The 26,522-nt window shown below is 59.6% G+C and overlaps 2 protein-coding genes across 7 annotated transcripts in view; both read left to right on the top strand.

The window, feature by feature from the left end:
* Positions 1–3,220, top strand: part of LOC117642187 (protein Wnt-5b-like) — a 40,109-nt gene extending 36,889 nt beyond the window's left edge. Inside the window, exons 6-7 of the mRNA XM_034380123.1 lie at positions 1,778–1,945; positions 2,027–3,220. Of these exons, the coding sequence (XP_034236014.1) occupies positions 1,778–1,945; positions 2,027–2,214 (356 nt within the window). The 3' untranslated portion in view covers positions 2,215–3,220. The remainder of the gene's footprint in view (positions 1–1,777; positions 1,946–2,026) is intronic.
* Positions 3,221–3,934: 714 nt separating this feature from the next.
* Positions 3,935–26,385, top strand: LOC117643096 (protein disabled). Of its 6 annotated transcripts, XM_034381769.1 has the most exons (9): positions 3,935–4,091; positions 4,574–4,766; positions 5,108–5,420; positions 15,520–15,734; positions 15,860–16,003; positions 16,083–16,256; positions 16,338–16,907; positions 16,986–22,017; positions 24,798–26,385. In XM_034381769.1, the coding sequence occupies exons 3-8, from the start codon at positions 5,207–5,209 to the stop codon at positions 22,011–22,013; spliced, it is 6,345 nt and encodes a 2,114-aa protein (XP_034237660.1). In that variant the 5' UTR covers positions 3,935–4,091; positions 4,574–4,766; positions 5,108–5,206; the 3' UTR covers positions 22,014–22,017; positions 24,798–26,385. The 6 variants fall into 6 exon arrangements, with proteins under 6 accessions (XP_034237660.1, XP_034237661.1, XP_034237659.1 ...); XM_034381770.1 differs by lacking the exon at positions 4,574–4,766; XM_034381768.1 differs by lacking the exon at positions 3,935–4,091 and having other exon boundaries at positions 4,502–4,766.
* The last annotated feature ends 137 nt before the right edge of the window (positions 26,386–26,522 follow it).

Here is a 26,522-nt window from a genome sequence, read left to right as displayed (position 1 = left end):
CCAATTCTTTTGGCGGAATAAATTTGCGTCTCGGCGCGAGATTTACGGTCGCGCGCCTGAGTGTGAGAGTGAGAGGGAGTGTGTGTGTATGTGTGCGAGAGAGAGAGCGTGCGGTGCGCCCCTGTATCATTGCGTGATGCGCGTCCTACTTACGCCCCTTTCCCGAATTCGCTTCTCCCCGCGTCGCGTAAATCAATCATGGAGCAATCGGAGCGATGCACCGCCGGCACCGCCACACGGCAGCGCGTCCCGGCGGCCGAGTTCCGGTGAAGCCGAAGCCACACGGGAGAGAGAGAGAGAGAGAGAGAGAGAGAGAGAGAGAGAGAGAGAGAGAGAGAGAGAGAGAGAGAGAGAGAACGCCATCACGAAATGGAGTGTCACTGTCGCTCCTACAGGACGCGGCGGCGTCAGCAACGTGACGAACTCCTCTGCGAATTGCCCACTCTAAGTTTCTTTATCATGTTTACCACGAGGGTTAGCCAGGCGTGAAGGAACCAGGCACTTTTGGCTGTGATGTCTGCATCCCTTTTAACATTGCGCTGATATTGATGAGTGGTTTTTCATCCGGTGCCCCATTTGACCGCTATGCGCGCCAATCAAAGGCCAGTTCGGCCGGGCGATGCGGCGGTGGGTTGCCTACTTCAGCCCAGTGCCTGGTAGGCAGGAAGGCAGAGGCTGGGCTGCATTGTGCTGCATTTGACTCCAACCAAACCGGATCCACGGAGAGGACCACCCGAACGGTTGGCTTCTGTGTGGACCAATCAGCGTTGAGAGGAAACAGTAGTAGTTTTCTGGGCGGCATTACCTTCTGCTCTATTCCCCTCAGGATCCGGTTTGGGTTTGGTTACAGTCAAATGCCCCATTGTTGCCCAATGTGCCCCCTTGTGTCGTCACCCAGCGGTCGTCCCAGCTTCCCGGCGGTGAGAGATTCGCGTCCGTTTTGGGGCCACGCCACGCCGCCACTGCGACGCCACGCGCATTCCTGTGGGCGCCCTCAATGTTGTTGTTGTTGTTGTTTTGTGATGCGCCAGCCACCCGATCCCCTGGGTCCGGTTGACTCCGGGCCGCTCCGGGCCGCTCCGGGCCGGCCGGGCTTGACCGAGCATGAGCATTGGCCAGGGAGGCATGAGCATACGTGCATCGGGCAGCCGCCCTGGCCGCCCTGCGCTTGATCCGGCCCTTCCCCAGGGTGAGAGAGAGAGACAGAGAGAGAGAGAGAGACTCGCTTGACCGACGGCGCTACCGGAGCGGTGCGCCAAAGACTGGGCCGCCGCGCGACTAGAGTTTCAGGCAGCGACAAAAGGAGGAGAAAGAGCAAAGGCAAGCCCCAGCCCTTTCTGGCCGCTGCCGCGTTACGTGGACGTGCCCGGGGCCGACGTGCCCGGCCACAGCGGCCACAGGCGGGGAGCTTCTGCTGGACGTCAACCGATACCTCGTGCCCGTCGATGCCTGACGAGACACGGAGGTCGAAACTCGAAAACGGCGCCAGCCTCTGCTCTCGAGTCTCTGTGTGCGTGGGGTAGTTCCGCTTTTCTGCCCCGCGAGCGCGGCTCGTTTGAATCTCGCGCGGCGGCCAGCGCGCGGAGTCTCGCCGCGGTGGCGTTGCGCCGCGCCGCCGCCAGATGGCAGCACCGGCTGAGCGCGCGCGGCGCCGCGGCGGCCGGGGGGAAGTTCCACATCTCCACGCCGCGCCAAGAGGCCGCGCGGTCCGGAGCGTGGGGCCGCTCCTCGTGACGACGTGCAACGCTTGATCCATTCCACTGTTCCACTGTTCCAGGCGACCACATCAAGGAGAAGTACGACAGCGCCACGGAGGTGCGCGCCAGCCGGAGGGGCCGCCTGCAGCTGCGCGACCCGCGCTTCACGCTCCCCACCGCCTCCGACCTCGTCTACCTGGACGAGTCGCCCAACTACTGCGTCCGGGACCTCACCGTCGGCTCGCTGGGTACGGCCAACTCGGCGAACCGCCTTCATTTGGGCCCTTGTTGTTGTTGTTGTTGTTGTTGACGGCGGCGTTGGGTTCCAGGCACGCAGGGGCGCCACTGCAACCGCACCTCGCACGGCATGGACGGCTGCAACCTGATGTGCTGCGGCCGCGGCTACAACACGCAGAAGATGACGGTGCGGGAGCGGTGCGACTGCAAGTTCCACTGGTGCTGCTACGTCGAGTGCAAGATGTGCACGCAGACCGTCGAGGTGCACACCTGCAAGTGAAGGCACCGCGTCGTCGGGGACGTCGCTCCACGAACAGTGATTGTGCTCAAAGTTGGGTGGGAATGATGATGATGATTCAAGAGGTTTTGTAAGATAAGGAACTGGGACATTGTTGCGACGTTGTTTTTAGTGAGGAGAGAGAGAGAGAGAGTTGTGTGGTCTGTAAATAGCGCATCGAGTACGCTGTAAATACCGCTTCATTTTGGACACTGATCATGCGACATATCAGCTCTAAGAGACAAACCCGAACCGAGTTTTGTGACCCACATTCTTCGCGTCGAGAACGTGTCGCTGAAAGTGAGGGCGTTGTGACTTACAAAAATGTTCTCTGTGCCATAATTCCATCGTAAATTGTCAATCCGTTGTTAGCTTAGAAAGACGTTTGTATGTTCTTGTAGCGGTTTTTCTGAAACTAATATGTTCAAGTACTGTCCTTTAGTGTTTGCTGTAGTTGCTTTTGACTCTCATGTTGTCGATTTATGAGAGCAGAGTACAGTATTCTCTATCTAGCATCATAGACTTCGTTTTTAAACATAGATTTCTCTTGAGACACTCACATTCCAATTTTATTCCCAGCACCTCGTTGTACTTAAAACGTAGTTTGTCTTCGCGTGCGTAGAGTAGGGTTCGAAATTGTTATAAATTTCAAACCAGCAAAAACCTGCAAACCTCCCTTTCAAACCAAATATGAAGCTACTTGATCGTGTAATGTTGAATTTCCTGTACACTTCTCCAGTCGAAAAGTGCCTCAGTGACGTTCGTTTCAGCCAAAAAAGAATCGAGCGTCGATCGTCCTAGTTTTGACCTTTAGCCGGGCCACGGTTGAAAACACCGGTTCCAGGTCCGAAGGAACGCGATCGACGCCAAGTATTATTGCTTTTGCTCATTGCAACAATGTACATACGTTTCACCTGCCTTCCTGTCATCGTACCTTCCAACAAACTCTGTAGTTACGAGAATGATTATTTATTGTATGGAATAACTTATATAGATGTGTTGTACAGTAGCGACTTCTTTTTGTGTATTCGTTATTACATAGTTAAACTTTTATTTAATAAATCTTGTAAAATAACAGATTTGGGCCGCGAACGCGTGTCTTATTCCCACACACACAAAAAAAAAGAACGACGAAAAACTAAAACCAAAGAACCTCTTCCCCCAGTTCAGAAATGACCCTATCGGTCAGTAAGTCCCTCCTGGCTCTCTCGACAGCGCCGGGAGAGATGGCCTTCTCGCATGTCAGCGGTTACACAACTGGTGGACTGATTCCGAACAGTCGCTGTCTCTCTCGCACTCCCACGGGACGCGCTTTTAGTGCGAGAGACACACACACAGTGATGTTCGGACTCGGCCTGCAGCCGTCTCGTCGCTGGCCAATCGGCCAAGCCCTCGGCCCAGCCATGGCGACCATCATGCAAATGAGAGTCCGTCGACTGTCCACCGCCTGAGCCGCACGGGTAGGCAACCCAGCCGGCACCAGCAGCGCCTGAATGCAGCCAAGGCAGCGGCGACGTCCTCCAGGACCGCCCCGATCAGGTTCGAGTCCAAGGAGGCGAGCCCGCAGGCCGCGGCCCCGCACCGCGACGCCACCCCCGCGGCTCTCGCGTGCCGCCGACTCTCGGCGCCCCTCCCCAACAAGTCCCCCGAGCGCGCCGCGTCGGCCGCGTCACCGACCCGCGGACCGGCGGGGCGGCCGGCTCGGTCACCAGACGGGGACCGGTCCTCCGCGGAGCCTCTCGTCGACCAGCGCGCTCGCGTCCACCGAGTCGACGGCGTCCTCGCGGCCCGGGGGCACAGTCAAGAAGACCGACACACGCGTCGAGGGGTTTGCCTACGCCGCCCGGCTCGAGTCTCAGCGCCGTCGACACTTGAACTAGGTTGGTGCGTCGCAGCTGTGAGACGGATAGACACTAGATAGTAGATAGCGGGCCAGACGCGGCACTGCTCAGCATTCGCGTTATCGGATGCAGTGGCGGCGACAAAGCGCGCTTTTCACTACTTTCGCCGTTATCGTCTGCTGCACTGCGAAGCACTGCCACTGCGGCGACTGCGGAGGCTAGAGCTGCCGAGCGAAAGGCGGGACCGCCCCGCACGCCCCCCGCGCCGCCTCCGCTCAGCTGTGCCGTGGCTGTGCCCGCGGTCCACGGGGGTGGCGCGGTCGTCGCGGGGTGACAACCGGACGACTGGAGGGGGTGGGGGATGCGGGCGCGCGGGGGTGCAGACGTTGGGAAAGGGGGGGGGGGGACGCCGACGCCGCCCGCAGCCTGGACTGGAGCGGAGAGTGAGGTTATGTTCGCCTGGAGTCCTCCGCTGGCGGCCGCTGGTCCGCGTCGGCTAGTGTCGGGTTTGCGCGTTACAGACGACGGCGGCCGCGGGGAGTGTTTTCGGTCGTCGTTTCTCGGCCGCGAAGGGTCGCCAGAGCGCCAGGAATGGATGACAACGCCGCCTTGACGTCGCGCCAGAGGAATTCTCTCCAGCTCCAGCGAGACTGAGGCTTAGGCTCTCTGGAACGACAAGCGGCGCCGCCAGGAAGCGCAACCCAGTGGCTTGGAGTGAGTTTGGTTTGACGGACCCGTGCGATGGGCACGCCGTCAGCTGTGCCTGGGGCGTCGCAACCGTACCCAGGGCCGTCTGCTGCCAAAAACTGGCTGTTAATCAGTGTTTCTGTCAGGGGGTGTTTGTAAACAAAAGTCCGTGTACTAGGCGTCATAACCTGTACAGTTTTCATTGTTGTTTTGTGAAGTTACTGTTTGAATTGAATTCATTTGTCAAACTAAATTTTAATTCGAGCGCATTTTAATTAGGACATTGGAACAATCAATATTTCAGTTGTTTCACATCATATAATGTTGTTCGCTGCTACCAGTAACATCTTTCTTATTTTGTGTTTTAGGTTGCGCTTCACCATGTTGTCAGACCGACACTGAACCATTGTTCTTCTAACTATGGGCTATGATTGTGGTAGAATATTGTTAAATACTACAAGTTCATAATGGCCATTGGTGAAGATGGGGCTGGCGATCACAGTAGTGAAAGATCGATGGAGACACCCACTGCTCCAGAAATGGAGGCTGCCACCACAACTTCGCATGCCTCAAACAGTTCGGGTGGATTTGCAAGCGGTGTTATACCTGGAGTTAGAGAAGCATCAAGGAAACTTCAGCTGAAAATGACTTTCAAGCCTCTGTCATCTCCGAAAAGAACTGGTGAGTTAAAATGCAACTCACATGTCTGCAGAAGTTACAATAATTTTGCTATTAAAAATCAATTTTCCTTTTGAGTCTTCTTTGCTGGGTCGTGAGACCTTGTGATTGTTAAGAGTACAGTAAAAGTATACATCATCAAGAGACTGTACTATACTGTTGACGCAACTTTGGACTTTCTGCAGACATGTCTTGTAATTATTTATTGTGAAGCGCTTATCATTTTGTCACTTCTGCCGTTTCTGCGGAAATTCAAATAAGGCACAAACTTTGTATTATAAATTATTGGCATGTTGATGGGATAAATGGATTCATTGGACAATGCCTACTATTTTCCCAGAGGTGTATTCAAGGGTAATAGGTGAGGAACAGCTCTAATAACACTCCCATATTCTAAATTTTTAAAATTTAAAAAAACTAGGGTTTTAATAACATTCCAGTGATTTTTTTTTTTTTTGCAGCTTGGGTTTCTTTTTGGGGAAATTTTTTGAATAGCAAGCTTGCTGCGCCGTGACACAGGCCATGCTGCAGTTTAGCTGCGTAGGCGGGATGCAAGGATGTGTGTGTGACTGTGTGTGTGTGTCGAGAGGAAAGGAAGGCTTGGCTGGGGCGGGGCGGGCGGGGCGGGGCGGGGCGGGGCGGGCGGGGCGGGGCGGGGGGGCGGGGCGGGGCGCGTCCGGCGGCACTGCAAGTCCCAGTCCGGCACCGCGTAGGCGCACTCGTTCTCAATCTGGACTAAAGCGAACTCGGCTTGGCTTGGCTTCCTCGGCGGCGATTGGACGGGACGGACGCCACGCGCGCGCACATTCAAGCCCCGTCTCTCTCGCACGCCGACGTTACGCCATCACGCCCCACGAGCGCGAGAGAGACAGAGCGACGGTGGAGTACGGCAGAGCACTGTGCTATCTCTGTGCGCTCTCCAGCGAGTAGTGTCGCGGCGTCACGACGACGGCGTCGCTGCCTCTGCCGCCTCGTCGCCCCGCGGCCCCGGCGCGCGCGGACTGACGGGGACCTCTGGACCCCGCGTCGTCGTGGACGGATGGAAGTCGAGATGACGTGATCGCTGTGCGACGCCAGTCCAAGCAGGCGAGCCAGCGGCTCGATTCCGAGCAGTGCTCTGTCTCTCTCGCACCCCTGCGCTCTGCGCGACTCGGCGGCGCTGTTGTCCGCGACTGGCGGCGGCCGGCACGGCGCCTCGCGACAGAGGGCGCGGTATCTGCAGGCTGATGCCGACCAGTCGCTGCCCCCGGCCCGGACGGACCGCCGCACGAGAGCGACAGAGACGGAGCGACGCGAGCGGAATGGGCCTGCAGTGCGATACGGGCGTAGGGCCCCGCGTCCGCCGTCCGCGTCCTTGACCCCCGGGAGGGCCTCGGGCACTGCTGCCAGGGCATGCCGGGCATCCAGGGCGCGGCACTCGTCTGGGCCGACCGGGCCTCGCCGCCGCGGTCAAGTACCTGGCCGCCTACCGCCGCGCCGCGTGTCGTTGGAGGAAGGGAAGGAAGGGCTCGCGGTGGGCGGATGTCGGACTTCCGGAGGACACGTCGCGGCCGGGCACGCCGGGCAGCGGCCTGCAGGGAGACGACTGTCTCCGGCTCCTCGTACTGCTCGCCACGCCGATGAGACGATGACCGACCACGGCGGCCTGCGCTCTCGCCTTCCCCGCCAGGATGCCATAACTTTCAACGCGCGCCTTGCAGCCGAGTGGATTAGGACACGGGGACGGCGTCGAGGGGCGGGCCACGGCCACGGCACGGCCACGGTGCAGGGGGACGCGGAAGTGGACCCTCAATCCGATCCCCCCGGGCCTACCCGGGCCGGGTGGGGCGGGGCAGCGGCGGGGGATTCAATTTGTCACGTCGGCAGGGAAGTCCCTTGGCCCCCCCGGGTGCCGTGCACTCAATGTCAGCCAGACGGCGGCGCGGGTTCGACTCGTCTGTTCGCCGCTTGATTCTGGCGCCAAAATTCGAGCCCCCCGCGGTCGGTCCGCCGCGGTCCGCGCAGCAGCAGTTGTGGCAACGGTAACGCGCAGCCGCCATTGCCGTCGTCGTCGTCGTCGTCCTGCCCCGCGGAGCGATTCCGAGTCGAGTCCGTCTCGCTCGCGCCCCCAAGGCACGGCGCCCGACGCCCCACGAGTGCGACAGAGGCGACGCCACTCCCGGCATCGGTCTGCTGGTCGCCGGCGTGGCGTGCCAGCGCTGCTTCCTGCTGAATTATGTGCATGCCGTATTGCCCGCCCGGTTGACAGGGCGCGGCGCGGTCGGACGTCCCTGACCTCGGCGAGGCAGCGGAGTGGAGTGGACCGCCACGCGTTTTTAAATTGGCCTTTTATTTCCTTCATCTGTAAGTGTTTTTCTCTGACAGCGGCCCGCGCTCACACCAGGCACACCCCTATCCCATCCGCCCCTCGCCCTCGTTCCCTGCGACCCGCATGCGTCTCCAGGCGGCTGCAGCTTGCAGTGCAGGCCCCCATCTGCTCGCGAGGGAAGTGCGACTCCTGGAACGGCGGGGGAGGACGTCCCCGTGCGCCCGATCACCCCGTCCCTTGTCGGTGTCACGGCGATGATGGCTCGCCATGCGATGATGACAGAGCCCACGCGGCCGGCCGGGGCGTTGGGGCCCGTCCGGGGGCCCGTGCGGGGCGGGCACTGTTTGTGTACACTGCAAGTACACTCGCGCCGAGAAGTGTTGGCCTTTCGCTCGGCGTCGTCTGTTCTTATCGCCGCCCCGATGCGCGCCGTATCGCCGTGCTGGGGCTGTGCCGCTGTGCCCCAGCCACAGCCCCAGCGCCCCGAACCGTGGCTATCCGTCGCTCTGTCTCTCTCGCACCTCATTGCCCTCCGCGCTCCCCGCCGCGGTCTTCACTAGTTTCATGCCGAACGGGGCTTTGAAGCGCTGTCTCTCTCGCACCCCTCGGCGGTGCCGGGCGGTGCCCCACGAGTGCGAGAGAGACAGACCGGCCCCGGCGCGGCATTGACCGTGCGCCGTGCGGTAGATAGCGAGCCGAGCCGGCCAGCCCCGTGTCGGCCGACCTCGAGGCCGATGCGATACTTCTCCCTGGGCTGCTCCCATTTCGGTGCCCTGGTTCCAGGCGGTCGCCGCCTAGCTCGTCTGTCTCTCTCGCACCCAAAGGGACTTCCCCGCGCCGCGACAGCACTGTTGGGACGGAATCAGTTTGCCGGTGTAGTGGTGGTGCTGGTCGATCGCACTAAACGGCAAAATGCGGCCGAGCGCTTGCTGCTGGCATGCTGCGTCAAATCTCCCGCCAAAAATGGAGCGCTGCCATTGGCTGGCTGCGGGACAGCAGAGCAGGGCGCCTGTCTTCTCGACTCGCTCGGCCGGGGCGAGAGACAGAGCACTGTTCGGAAGCAGCCCGCGCAGGTGACTCACCTCGACTCTGCCTCTTTTACAAGCGCCCTTCCCCTCCCCCCTTCCCCGATGGCTGATTAGCCTTGCTAATAGTGGTGTAGGCGACCGCCCCGCACGGCCCCGCACGCACACAGTCGCACTGGGACACGTGGCTAGGCGTGTCTGTGTGCGCTTCGCCCCTTGGCGCCCCGCAGTGGCGTGGCTGGGCCTTGTTTACGCGCTACACTGGTGCGAATTTGGACGTCGTGGATCGCGTTGTGTCTGGCCGCCCCGCCCCGCCCCGCGATCCAACGTCCATTGAGTGGAGGCAGCCGTCGTCGTTTGGACGTTGCCATGTGCTCGCCTGCTCGCCGTAGACCCGAGGGCCCTCGAGGCGTGGGCAGACCTTTGGCAGTGCAGCGCTCAGCACTTTTGCGCGTAGTATTTAGAACGGCGTGGCGGTAGGGGCGGCCCGGGGCGGCCGGCCGCGTAGGTCGGGGTCTTGTTTGGGTGCAGCGAGATGCTGTCCGAGTCAAAGGTCCACCGTCGTCGTCGCCGTCGTCGGATCCAAGTGGAACGCGATCGGCTTGCTCGGCCACTCGCCGCTGAAAATTTCACGCGTTCCCAAGCAGAGTCCGGCAGCGCGCTTGCAAAAACAAAATAGCGCCGCTAACTGCTGCACGAGGGCGTGTGCGTGTGTGTGTGTGTGTGTATTTGTATACGTGGGCTTGCGTGTGTAAAACGTGTAAGTGTGTGTGTGTGTGCGTGTGTGTGTGTGTTGGTGGCGGAGAGGCGAGGAGGGACGCGCGCAGTTTGTTCGGCTAAATAGACACATCCTCGCTGCCCCTCCCCTTATTCTTCACACATACACATACACACACACACAGAGGCTCGCCACTCGTTATCGAGAAAGGCGCTATATTTGGCGGTCCGAGCGACGCGCACATCCTTTGGCGCGGTATTCGGGAATTCGCGCGGTTATTTCGCGCCGCGCGTGCTGCACGCCGCGATTCCGAAGAGAGAGAGAGAGAGAGAGAGAGAGAGAGAGAGAGAGAGAGAGAGAGAGAGAGAGAGAGAATGCACCGCTGCGACCTTGCGTTGCCGCGCGAATTATAGCCCCCGTTGTTGTTTGTTTTTGTTATTGGACAGGCCGCGGGGTGACTGCTCGGCCGGCCGGGCCGGGCGTGGTTGGACACAAGTGCGAGATGCTCCCGCGTAGAGAATGGTCGCTGCAAGATTAGATTGACTCGGCGGCGGCCACGGCGGCGGCCGGCCTGTGTCATTGTGTTGTGCACAGGAGCATCGCCCCGCGAAAACACGTGCAGTGCACCACACTGCGAATAACACGCGGCGCGGCAGCATGGCGGCAGCGATCTCGACTCTCCGCCACTGGAAGTTGGCGAAAAGTGCTACCCCCCCCCCCTTTTCAGGCTGGCTCTGGACCCGCCACTGCGCCTGGGCTGAGCTGCTGGGCTCTCCGGGCGAGGAGGGGAGGGGAGGGAGGGGGCGGACCAGAAAGGGCCACTTCCTCTTTGATAGAGGGTCGCAGACGGTCCAGGGTTCAAATACCGGCCGGGGGGCGCGCAAAAGCCATTTCCCTCTTTAGGAGGCGCTCGCTGCGCGCTTGAGGCCAGTGGACGCGTCCTTCTGGCGCGGCGTGGGCTCGTTGTACCCTGCTGTACACTGAGGGCAACACAGGCGCGCGCTCACTCACACAGAGGCGGCGTTTTCAAAATAGAATGTGCTTGCCGAGTGAGTCGGAGGAGGGCCTCCTTGCCGGCCTGCCCGGCCTGCCCGGCCTGCCGCACTCGACGGCCAGTCTGGCCGGCACGGCGTGCTGGGTCATCTGGACGCACATGGCGGGGACCGGCGGGGACGCAATCGAGAGGCGGAAACAGCAGGTGTCGCTGTGTGGACACTGTTATCTTTGACTTTGGCGCGGGGCACTGCGGAGGGAGGGACCGAGGCCTGGCCAGGCCGCTCTGCAGGCTGTGTCTCTCTCGCACTCGCGGGGCGTCCCTCATTGGTGCGAGAGAGACAGAATGTGTCTACTGCTCGCGGCGTGGCGGCGCATCGTGACTGGCTGCTCAGTGCGCAGCCCGGCGTCCTCGGCCGCGTCCTTGGCGAGGTCGCTTCGATGCAGCGCGGAGGGCACGCCGGGCGGGCGGCGGCCGCGGCGGGGCGAAGGGTGCCAGAGTGCAAGGGCAAGCAGCGCGCCGAACGGGCCGAAGGTGTTGCCTTGGCAGTGTGGCGGATGACTCGACGGCTCACACACTGTAACACACTGCGCGCGCATGGCTGCTAAGGAACCGATGCGACGACGCTTCGTCATCAAGTCGCGCATGCTCCGTTTTCGTGACAGATTTGTTGGAATCCCGACCCAAGGCCGACTCGTGTCGCTCCAATGGAGGCGCGATTCACTCGGCAATCGCCTCCGCGTGACGTCACGTCCAGTGTGGTGACACTGTACCCAGTCTGTACATGCCGAGGGGGTCATAACCCCGGGCCGGCCCGATCAAACCTCTTGACTTGACCAATACGATCACTCAGCGTCGGCAAGAGGCGGCGTCGGCACTTGTCCGCGCCCTGCGGTGGCTGGCTGAGGGCAAAGATTTTGTCGCGCTGTCTCTATAGATAGAGCGACGAAATGCAGATCGGTACCGGCGTCCTGCTTTCCTGGTGGGTTCGGCGGTTGGTTTGTCTCGGTGCGAGTGCGAGCCAGGGCCAGGCCGGGGCAGACCAGGGCCTGGATGGCGTTGGTGGCGTTGTCGCTCTGCTGCGCCAGGCCGTCGCCGGGCCCCACCACGCCGTGCCTGCCGCGGCGACGTCGCGCGCTGAACCACGCCGGGCAGCGCTCCGCCTTTGGGCCCCGCCTGGCCCCGCCATGGCGGCACGGCCCGGCCGGGGCGGCTGGGGCCGCGTGCCGCGTGCATGGGCCCTGCCCGGCCACGCCATGAGCCGGCCCGGCACGGCAGTCAACCCGCCGCCGCCGAGACAGCAACATCCCCCGTCCCTCCGCCAAGACCCTCGCGATCGTAAAGTCCCCCGCGTCCGTCTGTCCGTTCCCCGTGAGTCTACCCCTCGCGCGCGTGTACACTGTAGACTCCCCCGCGAGTGCCAGCGCCCGATCCACCGCCAGGATGCGCACCAAGACGCTGTCGGTGGACGCGGACCGCGTCGTGCTGACGGAGGCGCGCGCCGCCCGCACCAAGTACCTGGAGCTGGACGCCGACGACGTGTCGGACGCCGAGGCCGCCGACGAGGCCGACTGGGGGCCTTCCCCCAAGTCGTCGGCCTCGGCCTCCCCCGCCGCGCCGTCCTCGCCGCAGGGCACGTCGCCGCCCTCGTCGTCCTCGTCGTCGTGGAGGCGCATCGCCTTCAACAAGAAGAAAGGTGCGCGCGCTAACAGTGCGGTGGCCGCCGTGCCCGTCGGCCTGCTCGTGGGAACGCCATCCGCGCCGTCTGCAGGCTGAGTCCGGGGACAGTGCTTGTCTCTCTCGCACTGCCATAGAACGCCCCGTGAGTGCGAGAGAGACAGAGCGACGAGGCCGGTGCATCTATTTGCATGCAGGATGTGTGTCGCGTCGCCGGCCAGCGCCGCCCAGCCGGTCAAGCGCCCCGTAGACAGCTCAATAAGTACCCGCGCGGAAACGCCGCGGTTGTCTTTGCTGGTGGACCAGCAAGGCATCGCCCTTCCGGCACCGCCGTGTGTTCGATCCGAGCCTGCACTGCACGAAGAATCTAGATCTTGAAACGCGTCCAGAGTCGCCGTGTGCCCGAACTGGTCTTCCTCTGGCCACTGTACTACGCGTGCTGCGATCCCGGTCGCTCCGTCCCTCTCGCACCCCAGCGGGACGCCCCCTGAGTGCGAGAGAGACAGAGAGACCCCTTTCCGCTATCGGGAATAAAGCGGGCAATAATAAACGGAGCCGTAAAGACGTCTGGCTTGGGCTGCTTGGCCGGCAAAGCGCGCGGCACTTCTCGGGAAAACCCGGCCGAGCCGCCGAGATGTGCCGCTTTTGTGTTTGCACTGCTCTGGGTTAAGCGTCCCGGCGTGCGCGCGTGCGCGCCGTGGAACTGTACTGCACTTTGCGAACGATACGGCATGATAACGCAGCAACGCCGCGCCGCCACGCCGCGCCGGCATGGAGTCTAGCTTCCGGTGCTGCTGCCGCCGACGTCGCCGCCGACGTCGTCATGTTTTCGAGCGGATCCTTGTTTGCCCCTCGACGGGATGCTTGCCGTTGCTGGCTGTGCTGTTGCATTCGCGCGTGCGATACGCGCGTTCTACGCCGCCGTCTCGCCTAGCCCGGACGCGCGGCTGGCTGCCTGGCGGGCTGGCTGGCTGGCTGGCTGGCTGTGAGTGGCTGCGAGGCCCTGACCCCTGCGAGGTAGGCCGACACCTGGCTGCGACGCGCGCGTGCATGCGGGCAGCCTACCCACCGGGCGCTCCATTGCCATTACCATTACGGGCCCGCTCCGCGCTCCGCCCCGCCGTGCCAGGCTCGGGCCGCGTCGCCGCGTCGGCCCACGGCCGGATGCTGCGTCGCGTCGCGTTCGGCCTCTGGGCGCGTTCGCGCGTTCGCCTTTCCCGGTACTGCTGTGTTTCCATGAATGATTGGCGGGGCCGTGCGGCCGGGGGGCCGCCAGCAAGGGAGTGACGCACGAGGACCGCGTCGACGCGTCATGGTTCGTGATTTAGCGCCCGCCGTGCATTGATAGGGCGGTCTCTCTCGCACCCCCGCGGGGTGCCTCGCGAGTGCGACAGAGGCGTTTCTGCGCATGGCCGCACGAGCGTGAGAGAGGCGGGCGACGAAATCGCTTTTCTGAATCAATCACTCGGCAAGGGCTTCGCCGGTGCGGTCGTCACGTCCGAGCACGGTTCTTACAGTTTGTCGCTTGGCGCCGCGAGCTCGCGCGTCTCCAGCGCCGCCTTCCGGCGGGCGGGCGAAGCTCCTCGTCGAGTGGCGCCATCCGCGGCCCTCCGCCGCGCCCTGCGCCCTTCGCCTCGCCCTGTGCTTGGCCCCCACCCCCCACCCCCGCACTGGGCCAGGCCTGGCCAAGCCGCCACAGGCATCCGCGAGGCGGCCCTGCCTGGCCCTGCCGGGCCAAGCCGCCTGGCCCGCCTGGCCCTGCCACGAGTCTGGGGCCCGCGTCGTAGCGCGCCGCCACGCGACGCCCGCGACGCCCTGGCGCACGACGCGCACGCACGCACGCCTGCTCGCGGCGCGGCCGACGCGATGGCCGTCCGGCAGCCCGTCCGGCAGGCCGTTCGGTGACACGGGCGCGCGACGGGAAGGGACGCGAAGAAGGGACGTGGCTGGTGGTCCAGGATGCTGCACTCGAACCCGCTCTTCTCGTACTCGGGGCTGGCGGCCCGCCACGGTGAGTGCCTCGCCGGCCCTGTCTCTCTCGCTTCCATGGTCCGTCCCGGATAGGCGCGAGAGGCACAGAACGCCTCTGGGAATCAGTCGTCGGGGCAGCACCCAAGTCAGCGGCATCAGCCAGCAGGTGGGCGCGCGGTGCTCGCCGTGGTCCTCCTCCCCCGAGCGTCGCGTCGGCCGGGCCGCCCGGTGCAACGGTTGCAACCCTTTACCGGGACCCCCGCGACGCAGCGCGACGCAGCGCCGCCATGTCGGCCATGTCGGCGTGTTGTGGTCCCTGCGCCGGCCGTGCGTGGCGTGCTTGGTGGCGTGCGGGCCGTGGCCGCGGGGGTTCGCGCCGTTCGCGCCGGTGCCGTCGGCCAGCTTGGCTCGCCTGCTTGCTTGGCTCGCCGCTTCGCGCGCGGCCTTTATTGATCACCCCGCCGTCGCCCTCCCCCTCCCCCGGGGCGCCACGCGGCGCCACGCCGCTCCACGCCGGGCCAGCGCTGCGCCTCGCCGCGCCACCCCCGCTCGGATCAATGGGCTGGGCTGGCTGAGGGCGGCAGGCAGGGCGGCAGGCAGGGCGGCGTGGCGCCGCGCGCAGCGTTCGCGTCGCCAGTGCCGTGTTGACCTGCATGTGGCGGAGGTGGCGCGACGCGAGGCCTTGCGCGAGGCCGTCCCCCCGTAGGCCCCGTAGCCCCGCAGGCCGCAGGCTGGCCCCTGGCCTGCTGCGCCCCCAGGGCCCCCATGCAGACCCTCCGCAAGAAGAGCAGCCCCCTGAAGCGTGAGTACGGCAGCGCGGCCGCCCCGGGATGCCGAAAGGGCGCTGCGAAAGGACACTGCACCCCGCCTGTACGCGGACCACGCCTGTACTCGCGGGTACCCCGCGGACATTTTTTTTGCCGCTGGCGAGCTGAGTTGCGGCGCGGGGTGCGCGGTGGCGTGGGCGTCGGACTACGCCAGGACGCGGCCGCGGCCCCGGCCCTGGTGGCCCCCGCCCCGCGGCCCCCGCGGCCGTCGCCCCCGCTGCCTGGCAGTGCCCTGGCAGTGCCTGCCGACCCTAACCTCACTTCGGGGAGCGGGCGGAGCGGAGGGTGTCGGACGGAGGGCCGATGCCTTCCTCGGCTCTTGATTGATGGCGCTGTGAATCGTTCGCACGTCAGGCCTGCGATCTCCGCAAAGTGCGCGTCGCTGGAAAAAAAAATTGGGGCCAGCGAAGTGATGCTCGGGATAGTGCCAGTTATGGTTGTTTATGTATTTTTGGAGTTTTTCTTGAGACGGGGAAATCTTTTTATCGTGGTCGAATAGCGACTGCTGGCATTTTTCACGCCTTCGTTGACGCGGCAGAGAGGTTTAGCACCGGCCTCATGGTTTTTATCGGCGTGTTTCAGATAAAAATGAGCCCTCTCGATTTATGGGAGAAGGGGTGAGCTTCAAGGCCAAGCTCATCGGCATCCTGGAGGTGGCCGAGGCCCGCGGCGACCGCATGTGCCAGGACGCCCTCGCCGACCTCAAGATGGCCATCCGGGCGGCCGGCGAGCACAAGCAGCGCATCACCATCAACATCGCCATCGATGGGCTGCGACTGCGAGACGAAAAGACTGGGGTGAGTGACTGAGACAGACGCAGCAAAGTCACGGTGTGACAGGGTGCTGCCATTGCCACGCTATGACTTTACGTCCCTGTCTTCTGAGAGAGTGCTAATGTGTGTGTGCCGTTTGGATTCCGCAGGACTGCCTATACCACCACTTAGTTCACAAAATATCGTTCATCGCCCAAGACATGACTGACCCCAGGGCGTTTGGATACATTTTCGGTTCACCCGACACCGGCCACAGGTTCTTCGGCATCAAGACAGACAAGGCCGCGAGCCAGGTTGGTGTGCGCAGCCGTGGGAGGCTACGCGTTACTCTGAGAATTATTGGAAGAAATGACGTGCTCTGCCCGTTTGCAGGTGGTCGAGTGCATCAGAGACCTCTTCCAAGTTGTGTTCGCCCTCAAGAACCGGGAGCAGCACGTAGAGCAGCACCACCTCAAGATCTGCGGCGGCAGCACGGCCAGCCTCATGTCCAGCACCACCACCCCCTCCGTCACCTACATGGAGGCCATGCAGCACCACTTGAACAAGGTATGTCCGCAGCCGTCGACTCGCTGCAACGTGAGGGAAGGGGCACGCTAACGGCCTCGACATGGCCTCTGCTTGCTCCAGGAATCGGTGCGAGAAAACGGCTCACCCGGCGCGGGGGCGGCCTCCTCGTCCAAGGCCGAGTCCGAGGCCACCATCGCCGACCTACTGGACCTGGAGTACGAGCTCAACAACCTGCAGTCCAACATGCACCACATGTCCCACCACGTAGATCCCCACCACGTGGATCACCTCATGGGCTCCAGGCCCTCCGACGAGGATGAGTTCGGAGCGGACCCCTTCGGCGACTCGTTCGCGGCCACCGTGGCCGCCAGGCAGGCCGCCAAAGCGTCTGCTGCCGCGGCAGCCACGTCGTCGGCGGCCCCCGTGGCCGTGCTGCCGCCGCCGCCCTCCGCCAAGGACTCCGTCAAGGCTGACGGCACGCACCGCCGGGAGCGAGCCTCCAACAGGGCGGCCTCCACCACGTCCGCCGGCGCCAGCAGCACCACGTCCTCGCACTACGCGACCACGCCCATGCCCGCGCCGCTCGCCCAGGAGGAGAAGCACTGGTTCGACCAGGAGACGGAGGCCCTCTTCGACGACGCAGAACTTACGCAGACCATGCCCAACACGGGCAGTTCCCGGCTGGACCAGGTGCGTACATTGTGCGGTAGGTTGACGAAGTTGTCGGTGATGTTGTGCACACTGTTAACACTTTGACTGCCGTTTTAGGATGCTAACCGTGTTTCGCCGCTCGAGCTGCTGTCGCGGCAGGCGGCTTTGACTGACCAATTCGATGTGTTCACCGAGCTGGACCCGCTGGGCACGGGCCGCAGCAAACCCTACGTCGACAAGAAGGACTTCTTCTCAGATTTGAAGAACCCGCCCAAGAAAGTGTTGAAAGACCTGGTGGACCCTCTGTCGGTAGTCATCGCCAGCACCGGCACCACCGCCTCGGCCAGCAACTGCAGCAACACGACCCCCCTGTTCCAAACGTCGTTCGACAAAGGTAGCAGAGACGTGGCCGGGCCCTCGGCGGGGCCGCAGCCGGACGCTTTGGGTGATGTGTTGTCTGCTTTGGAATCTGGATTCGCTCCCGGAGGCTCCACCTCTTTCCCTGCTTTCCCCGACCCCTTTTCAGACGACCCCTTCGACAAGACGGACCCGTTCGCGGAGGGCAGCTTTAGCCAGACTGTTAGTTTTAGTCCCAATACTGTGATGCCAGACCCCTTCGAGACAGGTTTTGCAGATTTCTCCTCCTTCCCTCCCGGCTCAAGGAACAGCACCTCACCGCTGCAGACCAGCTCGGCCTCGGCGGGCAGCAGCGTGGCACTGCACGGCCACGGCCACGGCCCGCTGAGGGTGTCGCTGCCTCCCGAGGAAGGCGCGGCCTCGGCGGCCTCGACCAGCTGCCTGTCGCCCAGCCCCCCGCTCAGCGGCTCCCTCAGCAAGCCGCGCAACCGCCTGGGGCGCAAGCAGCTGTCGGTGTCGCTGGTCAAGATCCCCAGCCCCAAGTCCTCGCAACGGCGGTCGCGGCTGTCCAAGCAGGTGACGGTCGACGGCAGCACGACGGCGAGGTTCCCGCCCCTGGGCTCCAGCCCCACGCCCCCGCTGGATGACTCTAGCTCAACCGGGTCGCAGCAGCGGCGCTCGCCGGGCGGCCTGAGCCGCGGAGTCATCACGCCTTCGCCGCCCATCGTGGCCTCGTTCCCGGACCTCGACGGCGACGCCGGCTCCAGGCTGTCAGGGTCGAGCGCCGAGCTGGCAGAGATCGCCCCCGAGCCGCCACCCCGGCCCGCGCCCAACAACGCCTTCTCCATCAAGCCACCGCCACTGCCGCCCAAGAAGCACACGGGCGCCATCTACAAGCCACCGCCCCGGCCGCCGCACCAGGACGACTCGATCTACGACCACATCGAGAACTACGAGTCTTCCTCCAGCCCCACGCCACACGACCTGGCCGACGCCCTGGCCGACGCCAAGAGCCCCCCGATCCCGGTGCCGGCCCGCAAGCCTCGCTACGGCGACGACAACTCGCTGCCGCTGCGGCCCAAGAAGCAGAACGTGCTGGCCGAGACGGAGGACGGCTACCTCGCGCCCATCCCCTTCCTGCCGCCCCCCGTCAAGCGCCACCAGTCCGGCCACGCGCGCAAGGCAGGCCAGCAGGTAGCGCCGCCGGCACAGGGAGGCCCAGCCGCCCCCGCCAAGAAGTCGCTCGACATCACCCTCAGCCAGCTCACCAAGACGGGCTTCTCCGACCTGGCCACCACGCTGGGCATCTCCCCCAGCCAGCTGTCCAAGATGACGCTGCAGGACCTGACGAAGCGCCTGGCCAGCCTGTCGGACCCCAGCGCGCCGCAGGACGCGTTCACAGCCGGGAACAGGTCCTCGCTCAGCAAGGCGGAGTACACGGCGCTGCGCGAGTCTGTGGACGAGGACTCTGGCTTCGCCGCCGAGTTCGACGACAACTTCTGCAACTTGGCGAGCGCGACCGCGTCGTCGTCCGCGGCGGCCGAGTCCCTCTTCGACAAGTACGCCGTGTTCAGAGAGCTGCTGCTGCAGGACGACAAGGCGCGCGCGGACGAGCCGCAGAACGACCTATCCGTCACCAAGGTGGACGTCCGCGAGGAGGACGACGACGAGGAAGACGCTCAAGACGCGCCCCTCGCCGGGCTGTCGACCGGGCTGTCGGCCGCGGTGTCCTCGGTGCCGCACTCGTCGCCCATCACCATCCACGTGGCGCAGCCCGACTCGGCGTCCGCGTCGCCCTCGCCGGCGCAGGCCATGTCCGACACGCCGCTCGACAGGTACGCCGCGCTCAGGGAGATCGCCCTCGGCGACGAGTCCAGCACCAAGGAGGACGACGAAGACGCGCGCGACGAGGACAACCACGCCTACGCCGAGGTGGACAACGAGAGCGACAAGGACGACAGCATGACAGAGGTGATCCACGAGGCCATGGCGGTGCAGGACGAAGACCAGGACCTGCTGACGCTGTCCGCGCAGCACAGCGAGAGCACGGAGTCGCCCACGCTGGACACCAACACGGTGCGCGACGCGCCCTCCATCATGGAGACCACCATCTTGGAGGAGGACGCGCCCTCGGAGGGCGACGGCGAGCAGGTGTCCGGTCAGCCCAGGACGTCGCTGCTAGACGCGAGCATCGTCTCCCTGGAGCCCGTCCCCGAGAACCTAGAGCTGTCGTCCAAGTCGCTGCTGCCCAGCCTGGTGAACGGCGCCGCGGCCAGCGAGCACACCGTCAAGACCCCCGCCGCGCCGGTCAGCGCCATGACGGCCAAGACACCCGCGGCCGACCCGGCCCCCTCGTCACGCCCGCACTCGTTGGAGGCGAAGGCCGCCGCCGAGCCCTGGGCCAAGTTCGACTCTAGTCAATTCGAGAAACCGGTGAGCGACGAGGGGGCGTCGCCGTGGTCCTCCGACGGCAAGGAGTTCATCAAGGGCTCGGTGTCCGGCTGGAAGGACGACTCGGACCACGAGCGCCGCGACAAGGGCCGCGACAAGGGCAGGCGACGGCGCCCCAACAGAGGCCCGGGGCCGCCGGCTGGGTCCGCCGCCTGGGCCGAGGATGAAGAGTCCGAGGAGGGCTGGGACGACCGCGTCAGCGACGACCCGTGGGAGAACGGCTTCGACGAGGGCCAAGGTCGGCCCGGGGGCCGCTATCCGGAGCCACGCCGCAGCAGGCGGCGCAAGGTGTCGCCGTGGCGGCGCGGCGCGGGGTCGTCCTCCGGCAAGCAGTCCAGCAGGGAGGTGTCGCCGTGGGAGAGCGGCGAGAGCACGGGGCCGCCGCCTGGACCGCCGCCTGGCGACGACATGAAGCGCGGCTGGAAGTCGCGGTCCAAGAACAGGGAGTCCTCGTGGGAGGAGGACCGCGCCCTGCCCCCGCGCGTGCCGGGCAGCACAGGCCCGGGCTCCGGTGGCCCCGGAAGCGGACGCGGCTCGTGGGACGGCGACGGCTCGGAGTACGAGGACGCGCGCAAGCGCCGCCAGTCGCCCTGGGGTGAGGACCGGGACCGCGAGCGCGAGCGCCGGCACGCCTGGGAGGAGGGCGAGTGGTACGGCCAGGCTCGCGAGGCGCGTGAGGGATGGGACTGGCACTACCGGGACAAGGAACGCGACCACCGCGACGACGAGTACCGGCGCCGCTGGGAGTACGAGCGCGGCCGGGACCGCGACTGGGAGTGGGACCGCTACGGCCGGCCCAGGAAGCCCGGCCCAGGCTCGCACTACCGCGACCAGAGCTGGGACGACGAGCTGAGCGAGCAGGGCGACGACGACAGAGGACCCCGCGGCCCGCACGGCCCACCAGGGCGGAAGTGGCGGCGGTCGCGGCCCGGCAGCGCGGCGAGCCGCGGCCACGAGAGGGTGTCGCCCAGCACGTCCATCGAGTACAAGGAGGACGACAGCCCCGGGCCGTGCCCGCCCACCTCGGCCACGGCGCCCCGGCGGCGCGGCTACCACGACCGCGACTGGGAGCGCGACAGAGACAGAGAGCGGGAGCGCGACCGAGACCGCATGGGCGGCAGCATGGACCGGCGGTCGCGCAGCCGCGATGACCCCTTCAGTTCCGACCAGGAGCACGAGTACTGGGAGCGCGGGGAGCGAACGCGCAGCCGGACGGAGCGCGGCGACCCCCGCTATGACCAGCGCTCCCAGACGCTGTACGCGCGTCGCGCCAACCGCGCGCGGTACAAGACCTACGACCAGTCCTTCGCGGCCAAGCAGTCCCCCTTCGAGGACGACTTCTCCTCGCAGCGCTTCGACTTTGTCATCGAGCCGAAGCAGAGCTCAACCAGCTTCAGTCAAGAGAGCAGCCTGGACGCGAGCGAGCCCAACCGGTCGCCGCTGCCGGCCTCCGTTCACGTCGCGCACCCCGGGCACGCCGCCGCCCCGGGGCTGAGGCCGCAGAGCGGGTCGGCCTCGTCGCGCCTCAGGGACAGCCTGTCCGAGTCCGAGGAGGCCCGCGCCGCGGAGGGCGGCCTGGGCGGCCTGGGGGCGTCGCTGAGCCCGCTGGAGCGTGGCGGCAGCGGCCGCGGCCGAGCGTCTTCCATTGGCTCTAGCCGCCGGCAGTCGCCCTTCGAGGACGACTTCACCCCGCCCAACAGCGCAGGGGCGCGCCACCTCTCCAGCGCCTCCAGCGACATCAGCGACCAGCACCGCTTCGACGACGCGCCGCCCGGTCTGGGCAGCCGGCCCGGCAGCGGCCGCACCAGGACGGCGCCGATCGGCGAGGCTCGCGACCCGCGTGACCCGGACGCCAGGAGCAATGGCAGGTCCATGGACGACGTGTTCCTGCCGGCGGACGTCGGCCGCGCCCACTCCAGCCACACCGACGCGCTTCCCGCAGACGCCACGGCAGAACCTGTGATATCCCCCAACCGGCCGCCGCCAGCCGTGTCGTCCGAACACCGGCGCTCCGTTCGCATCAGCGGCGAGGACAAGAACCTGGCCGGCATGAAGGCGCGCCTCGCCAACCTGCGGCGGACGGACTCGTCGTCCAGCCTGCGCAAGTCCGAGTCCATCAACATCTTCGCCAGGAGCTGCGACCCCTTCGACGACGACGACTTCTTCGCCGAGGACGGCTCCGTGGCGACCGCGCCGGGCGGCAGCGGCAGGGCGGAGCACCCGGGCCAACAGGGACACCCACAGGGACACCCACAGGGACACCCGGCGCGGCCCGCTGGGGATCAGTACAAGTGGACCGAGGCGTTCGACTCGTTCAATTTCGAGGAGGAACACTGACGAGGTATGGCGCACTCTCTTTCTCTCTTGGTATTCCGTGTGGCATGGTACTGACAGTCACTGTGACTGAAGGAATTCTCTTCTATTTTCAATGATATGTATTGTATATTTTAGTGAATGTGAATGTCTGTAGAATTATTTTGCTTTAGACATGTTGCCATTATTACTGTCTGCTTCTGTTTTTTATTATATTGTGTATTTTTAAGGACTCTGATGTACATGGAAATCATACATTGTGATTAACTTGTCATTAGTATGACATGAAATGCCCATTGAATTTGCCTGTCTGTTGCTGGCAATAGACATGACTGCTGCTACTTTTTAATTCATTCTAGGTTTTGCTTTGTTCTAGCTTTACTTATGTTTTTTTTTCTTGTTTTAATTTCGATTAGTTCTTGTCTAGAGTAATATTTGCCAGTGTGCTTTTAATCCTTGCATAGAAAGCCTTGCTTATGTTCCTATGTAAGATTTTTAGACAGATGAAATTTACTTGATTGTGTATGCATCCCACTGCATATTGATGCCACTGTCAGAAAGTCAGCAAATCCAATCAATGACTTATGACTTCAGTTTTCATGAATTAACCAACTTCTAAGGAGTTGAAAATGGTGGCTGACCACATTTAATGGAATCTTCCTTTCTGCTGTCCTTCCAATCTTAAACGTTATTCCCAGTGAGGTCTTTCCCTTTTTTCCCCTCTTCTTTTTTATGTTTCAATTTTCACTTTTGTAGCAATGTCTGAAACTATTTATTTATGTATTTGCCCATTGTGATATTGTACCTATTTAAATATATACTAGCTACGGTATATTTGTGAAATGTTTGCTGTAGTCGAGTGTTAGCTGAGTTCTTAGATGCTTTACTTGTTGTTTGGAAAGTGGGACATCTCTTCCCCTTCTCCCAAAAGTCCTAACCAACTTTGACAGAGTCTTCTGCAATTCAAATCTACTACTGTGGTATTTTCTGAGAATTTTCCATGCTAAACTGTTTGTTCTGTTTCAATTTTATTTTTTTGCCTCAGTCAGTATTTGAAAATGTGTTATCAGCCCTTTTGCTGGTAAACCATCGGTGGAAATATCTAGTCGAAAATATTGATAAGCCAGTGGAACAGATTTAGTAAGACCAAGGATCTCCATTACATGGTACTTCCTTTAAATGCAGTATTTATTTAACACCCTGTCCAACAACAATTTTTGTCAGTAAACATCAGAATGTTTTGTAAATGACCAAATGTATTGTAACTTGATAAATGCAAATGCACTGAGATATTGCAATATCATTTGCTTTTCTCTTATCATTCCTCCCTCGGGTATCATTGAGTGAGTCTTCTTAATCCTATGTACTTTTTCAATGTAACGTTTGAGAGTATGTTATTTTCCGATTGTCTCTGTACTATTTATTTCAATGATATCCATTTGCTCATATGACCTTTCTGACCCTTTGTTTCAATTTTAATATACAAACGATCTTTTGAGACAATGACAGTCATTTATGAGCCAGGCTGTACTTTCACTCACACCTCCCTCAAAGTGATGTTTTGTCAATTTAATTTACTAGTCGAATCAAAAGATAGATCCAGAGCAGGTAGTCAAATTTAATTATGTCAATTGTGTGGGCATGTTCTCCTTCCTTCTTTTCTCCCTGGTGAACAATGTATATGTGGCTGTGATGCAATGGCTTATTTGGTTCCTTTGTGTGATGATGTACATCACAGAGAGACATTATTGTCAATCTCAAAATTTATTTCTATCGAAGTAATACACCTGTCAAGAAAAATGGGTGGGGAGACTATATGTGTGACAACTCGATTAATCCCTGTTGCCAATTATTGATGAGCTGACCCAGTTACTTTGTCCATGTTCTCCAATATAAATTTTAATTAAAAACATCATGAGACAATAAAAGTTAAGAACTACATAATGTTCAACTTTATGCGTTTGCCTTATCTCATTTATTCTTATTCTACGTTTCCAGATTGCTTGCCGCTGTATGCTTGCACAATGTATGTGTGTTATTATTGGTGCATGTTTATTCATTTTTTCTGGTACATTTTTCCTTTAAAATTTTAAAGAGTCAATTGAACATCACTCAAAAGAAAATCATGATCATTTACATCACACATCCGCCAAAACAGTCCAACAGTTTATATCAAATGTGCAGATGAACATTTCTACATCACTCCTCTTTTTATGAACAGTGCCCATATTTGTGTGCTCTCTACATCACTATATCAAATGTAAAAGAATCATGTAATTGCTTTACAATTGCTTTACAATAGAGCGACCTTGGCAGACTGAGTTTAGAAAGGGTCAATGCTGGTTTCCTTCAAGGGAGTCATTTTTCATGGTCATCCAACGGATTTGCACAATAGATTGTTTCCTTGATGGGTAAGTTCTGTGTTTGAGTTTTTAGTTGCTTAGGATGTTATGTGCTTCATTTTTTATGTGGTGGTTGTTTGCTTTTCTTCTTTGTGCATGAGTTATCTTCAAAAGTATTGGTGCAACTAGTTCATTTATTCCTCTAATTTTTTTTCTCTGTGTGCTTTGTGGCATTGAAATTGTTTTGGAAAGACTGCTATTTAAAAGTTAAAATCAAATGTGCTGTCAAATCAGATGTGTAGCATGAAATGAAATAACATGATTGAGTCATAACTCGAGTAACAAAACAAAATCTATGGTCTCAACTTTCACCAAAGACATTCTTCTCACTATTAAATGACATTTTAAAAGCATTAGATGTTAATAGCAAAAGGCAAATGTCTAATTGCTTTGTTTTCTTTTTCAGGACTGTTCTAGCTCCGCGCAAAAGGTTACTCTTTTATCAAGGTATGTTATGGTAGACATTAAAATGTTCTTGAGCAATGGCCATTCTATATTAAATTTTGCCAAATTATGTTGTATGTTAACTTTTTTTAGATTATTCCACTCAGATGTAAATTTTATACCCTTAGAAAGTAGTGAAATTATCACATTTTATTTTGTACTCTCAAATTTGTTGAAGTAAAAATAATGTCTGTGTTATAGAATATTTTTGTGAGAAGCCAAAGTAGTGCAACTGTAGTTAATAATCCTTATGGGGAAGAAATCCTGTGAGACTTAAAAATTTGTTATTCTGCACCTATCGAGATCAATTTCTGTCAGTTCCTGCAGCCTGTAAATTTTGCCGTGAAATTGCCATATCACATGCCACAATTTTCTTAGATGGTTGGATTTACATTTATGTGCCAAATATTGAATTTTCCTTCAAGTACTGTAAATGTCAATACAAACATCTCATGTTGGTGCACTTGCACTTCAGTAAAATATATTGATAAAAAGTTAAAAGCCTGGTTAACCTCCTGACAGAGGTGCAGTGAAGTATGTTTCTTCTTGCTGCCAGTTTCAATTGAAACTTCAATTTTCGTTTGCTTTACTTTTGTATAGGAACAAAAATCCTTTATAGATATTGTCTTTTCATCCGTAGATTGAGCCAAACTTTGAATATTGAGAAAAACTTAGTAAAAAGGTTTCCAAACCGTCCAAGTCTACGACTTACTTAACACGGTGGCAATAAAAATCTCTACTACTGATCCGCAAATCCATTCAGTTATTTTAACAAAGTGATACCTGTAGAAAATGAATGCATTGTTGTATGTCTGTTACTTCAGACAGAACCATTAAATTCACAACCACAAAGCTGCTCAATGTGGTATCATGTTATCAGCATTTCTGATCACGATCCTAAAATTATTAAGTTCTCATGAAATCGGAAGCTTTTCTCAAAATTTACAAGTCATTACATATACACAGTTTTTTTGGAAGCTGTCTATGTCAATGAAAGTAATTCCCACACATGTGTATATTAGGGCATAAAACTTTGCTCCTAGACTTTCCATATGATATGGGGCTTGCACAATTTCTTCTAGTGATAAATTTTGTAATATTGAAGAAGTTTATTCATTCCAATAATTATCTCAAAGCTACTGAACCAGAGCTGAGGAAATCTCTTTTGGGCCCACTGTAGCGGTGTGATTAACTGTGGATTGATTTAATGTTATCCTTGCATTGAACTGAATTTTTCTTTGAAGCTGGCTTTGTTAAAGTATAGCTTTTTACTTGATGTAAATGGCAGACCCTTCTTTGCAGATTGTTATTGATTGTTTAAGGGAAAGTTATTTTTAGGATGTAAATGATAGATGATACTGAATAAAGTAATCACCTGTTTATCCTATACGTACTATATATTTTATGTTGTGTGCAAGAAGTACTTTCACAAAGCCATGCTTTCAGCACCTGTATGTCTGAGCATCAATGTAAGACAAAACTTCCTCGAGCAAATTTCAGGGATAAATGTACAGATGGAATCAAATAAACTTGTTTGTGTTTGATAACTTCGATGTGATCTGTTGTCTCCAAACCCTTTGCTCTACAAAACACAGTAATTTGCAAGTAGAAGGTCTCCATTCTCCTTGTGCCAGTACCACCTTATGTGGATGACATATGAATGGATGAAACGGGTAAATGATGATAG

The sequence above is a fragment of the Thrips palmi genome, unplaced genomic scaffold, assembly GCF_012932325.1.
Source record: "Thrips palmi isolate BJ-2018 unplaced genomic scaffold, TpBJ-2018v1 HiC_scaffold_16, whole genome shotgun sequence".
Taxonomy (NCBI): Eukaryota; Metazoa; Arthropoda; class Insecta; order Thysanoptera; family Thripidae; genus Thrips; species Thrips palmi.
Note: the sequence above shows the minus strand (reverse complement) of the source record. Positions and strands in the feature narration are given on the sequence as shown.

What these genes read in the sequence shown, in the direction of transcription:
- LOC117643096 (XM_034381766.1), top strand. Translation starts at nt 11,906, where the DNA reads ATGCGCACCAAGACGCTGTCGGTGGACGCGGACCGCGTCGTGCTGACG. An exon ending in CAGACAAGGCCGCGAGCCAG is followed by an intron (nt 16,004 to 16,082) that starts GTTGGTGTGCGC and finishes GCCCGTTTGCAG; the next exon opens with GTGGTCGAGTGCATCAGAGA. An exon ending in TGCAGCACCACTTGAACAAG is followed by an intron (nt 16,257 to 16,337) that starts GTATGTCCGCAG and finishes TGCTTGCTCCAG; the next exon opens with GAATCGGTGCGAGAAAACGG.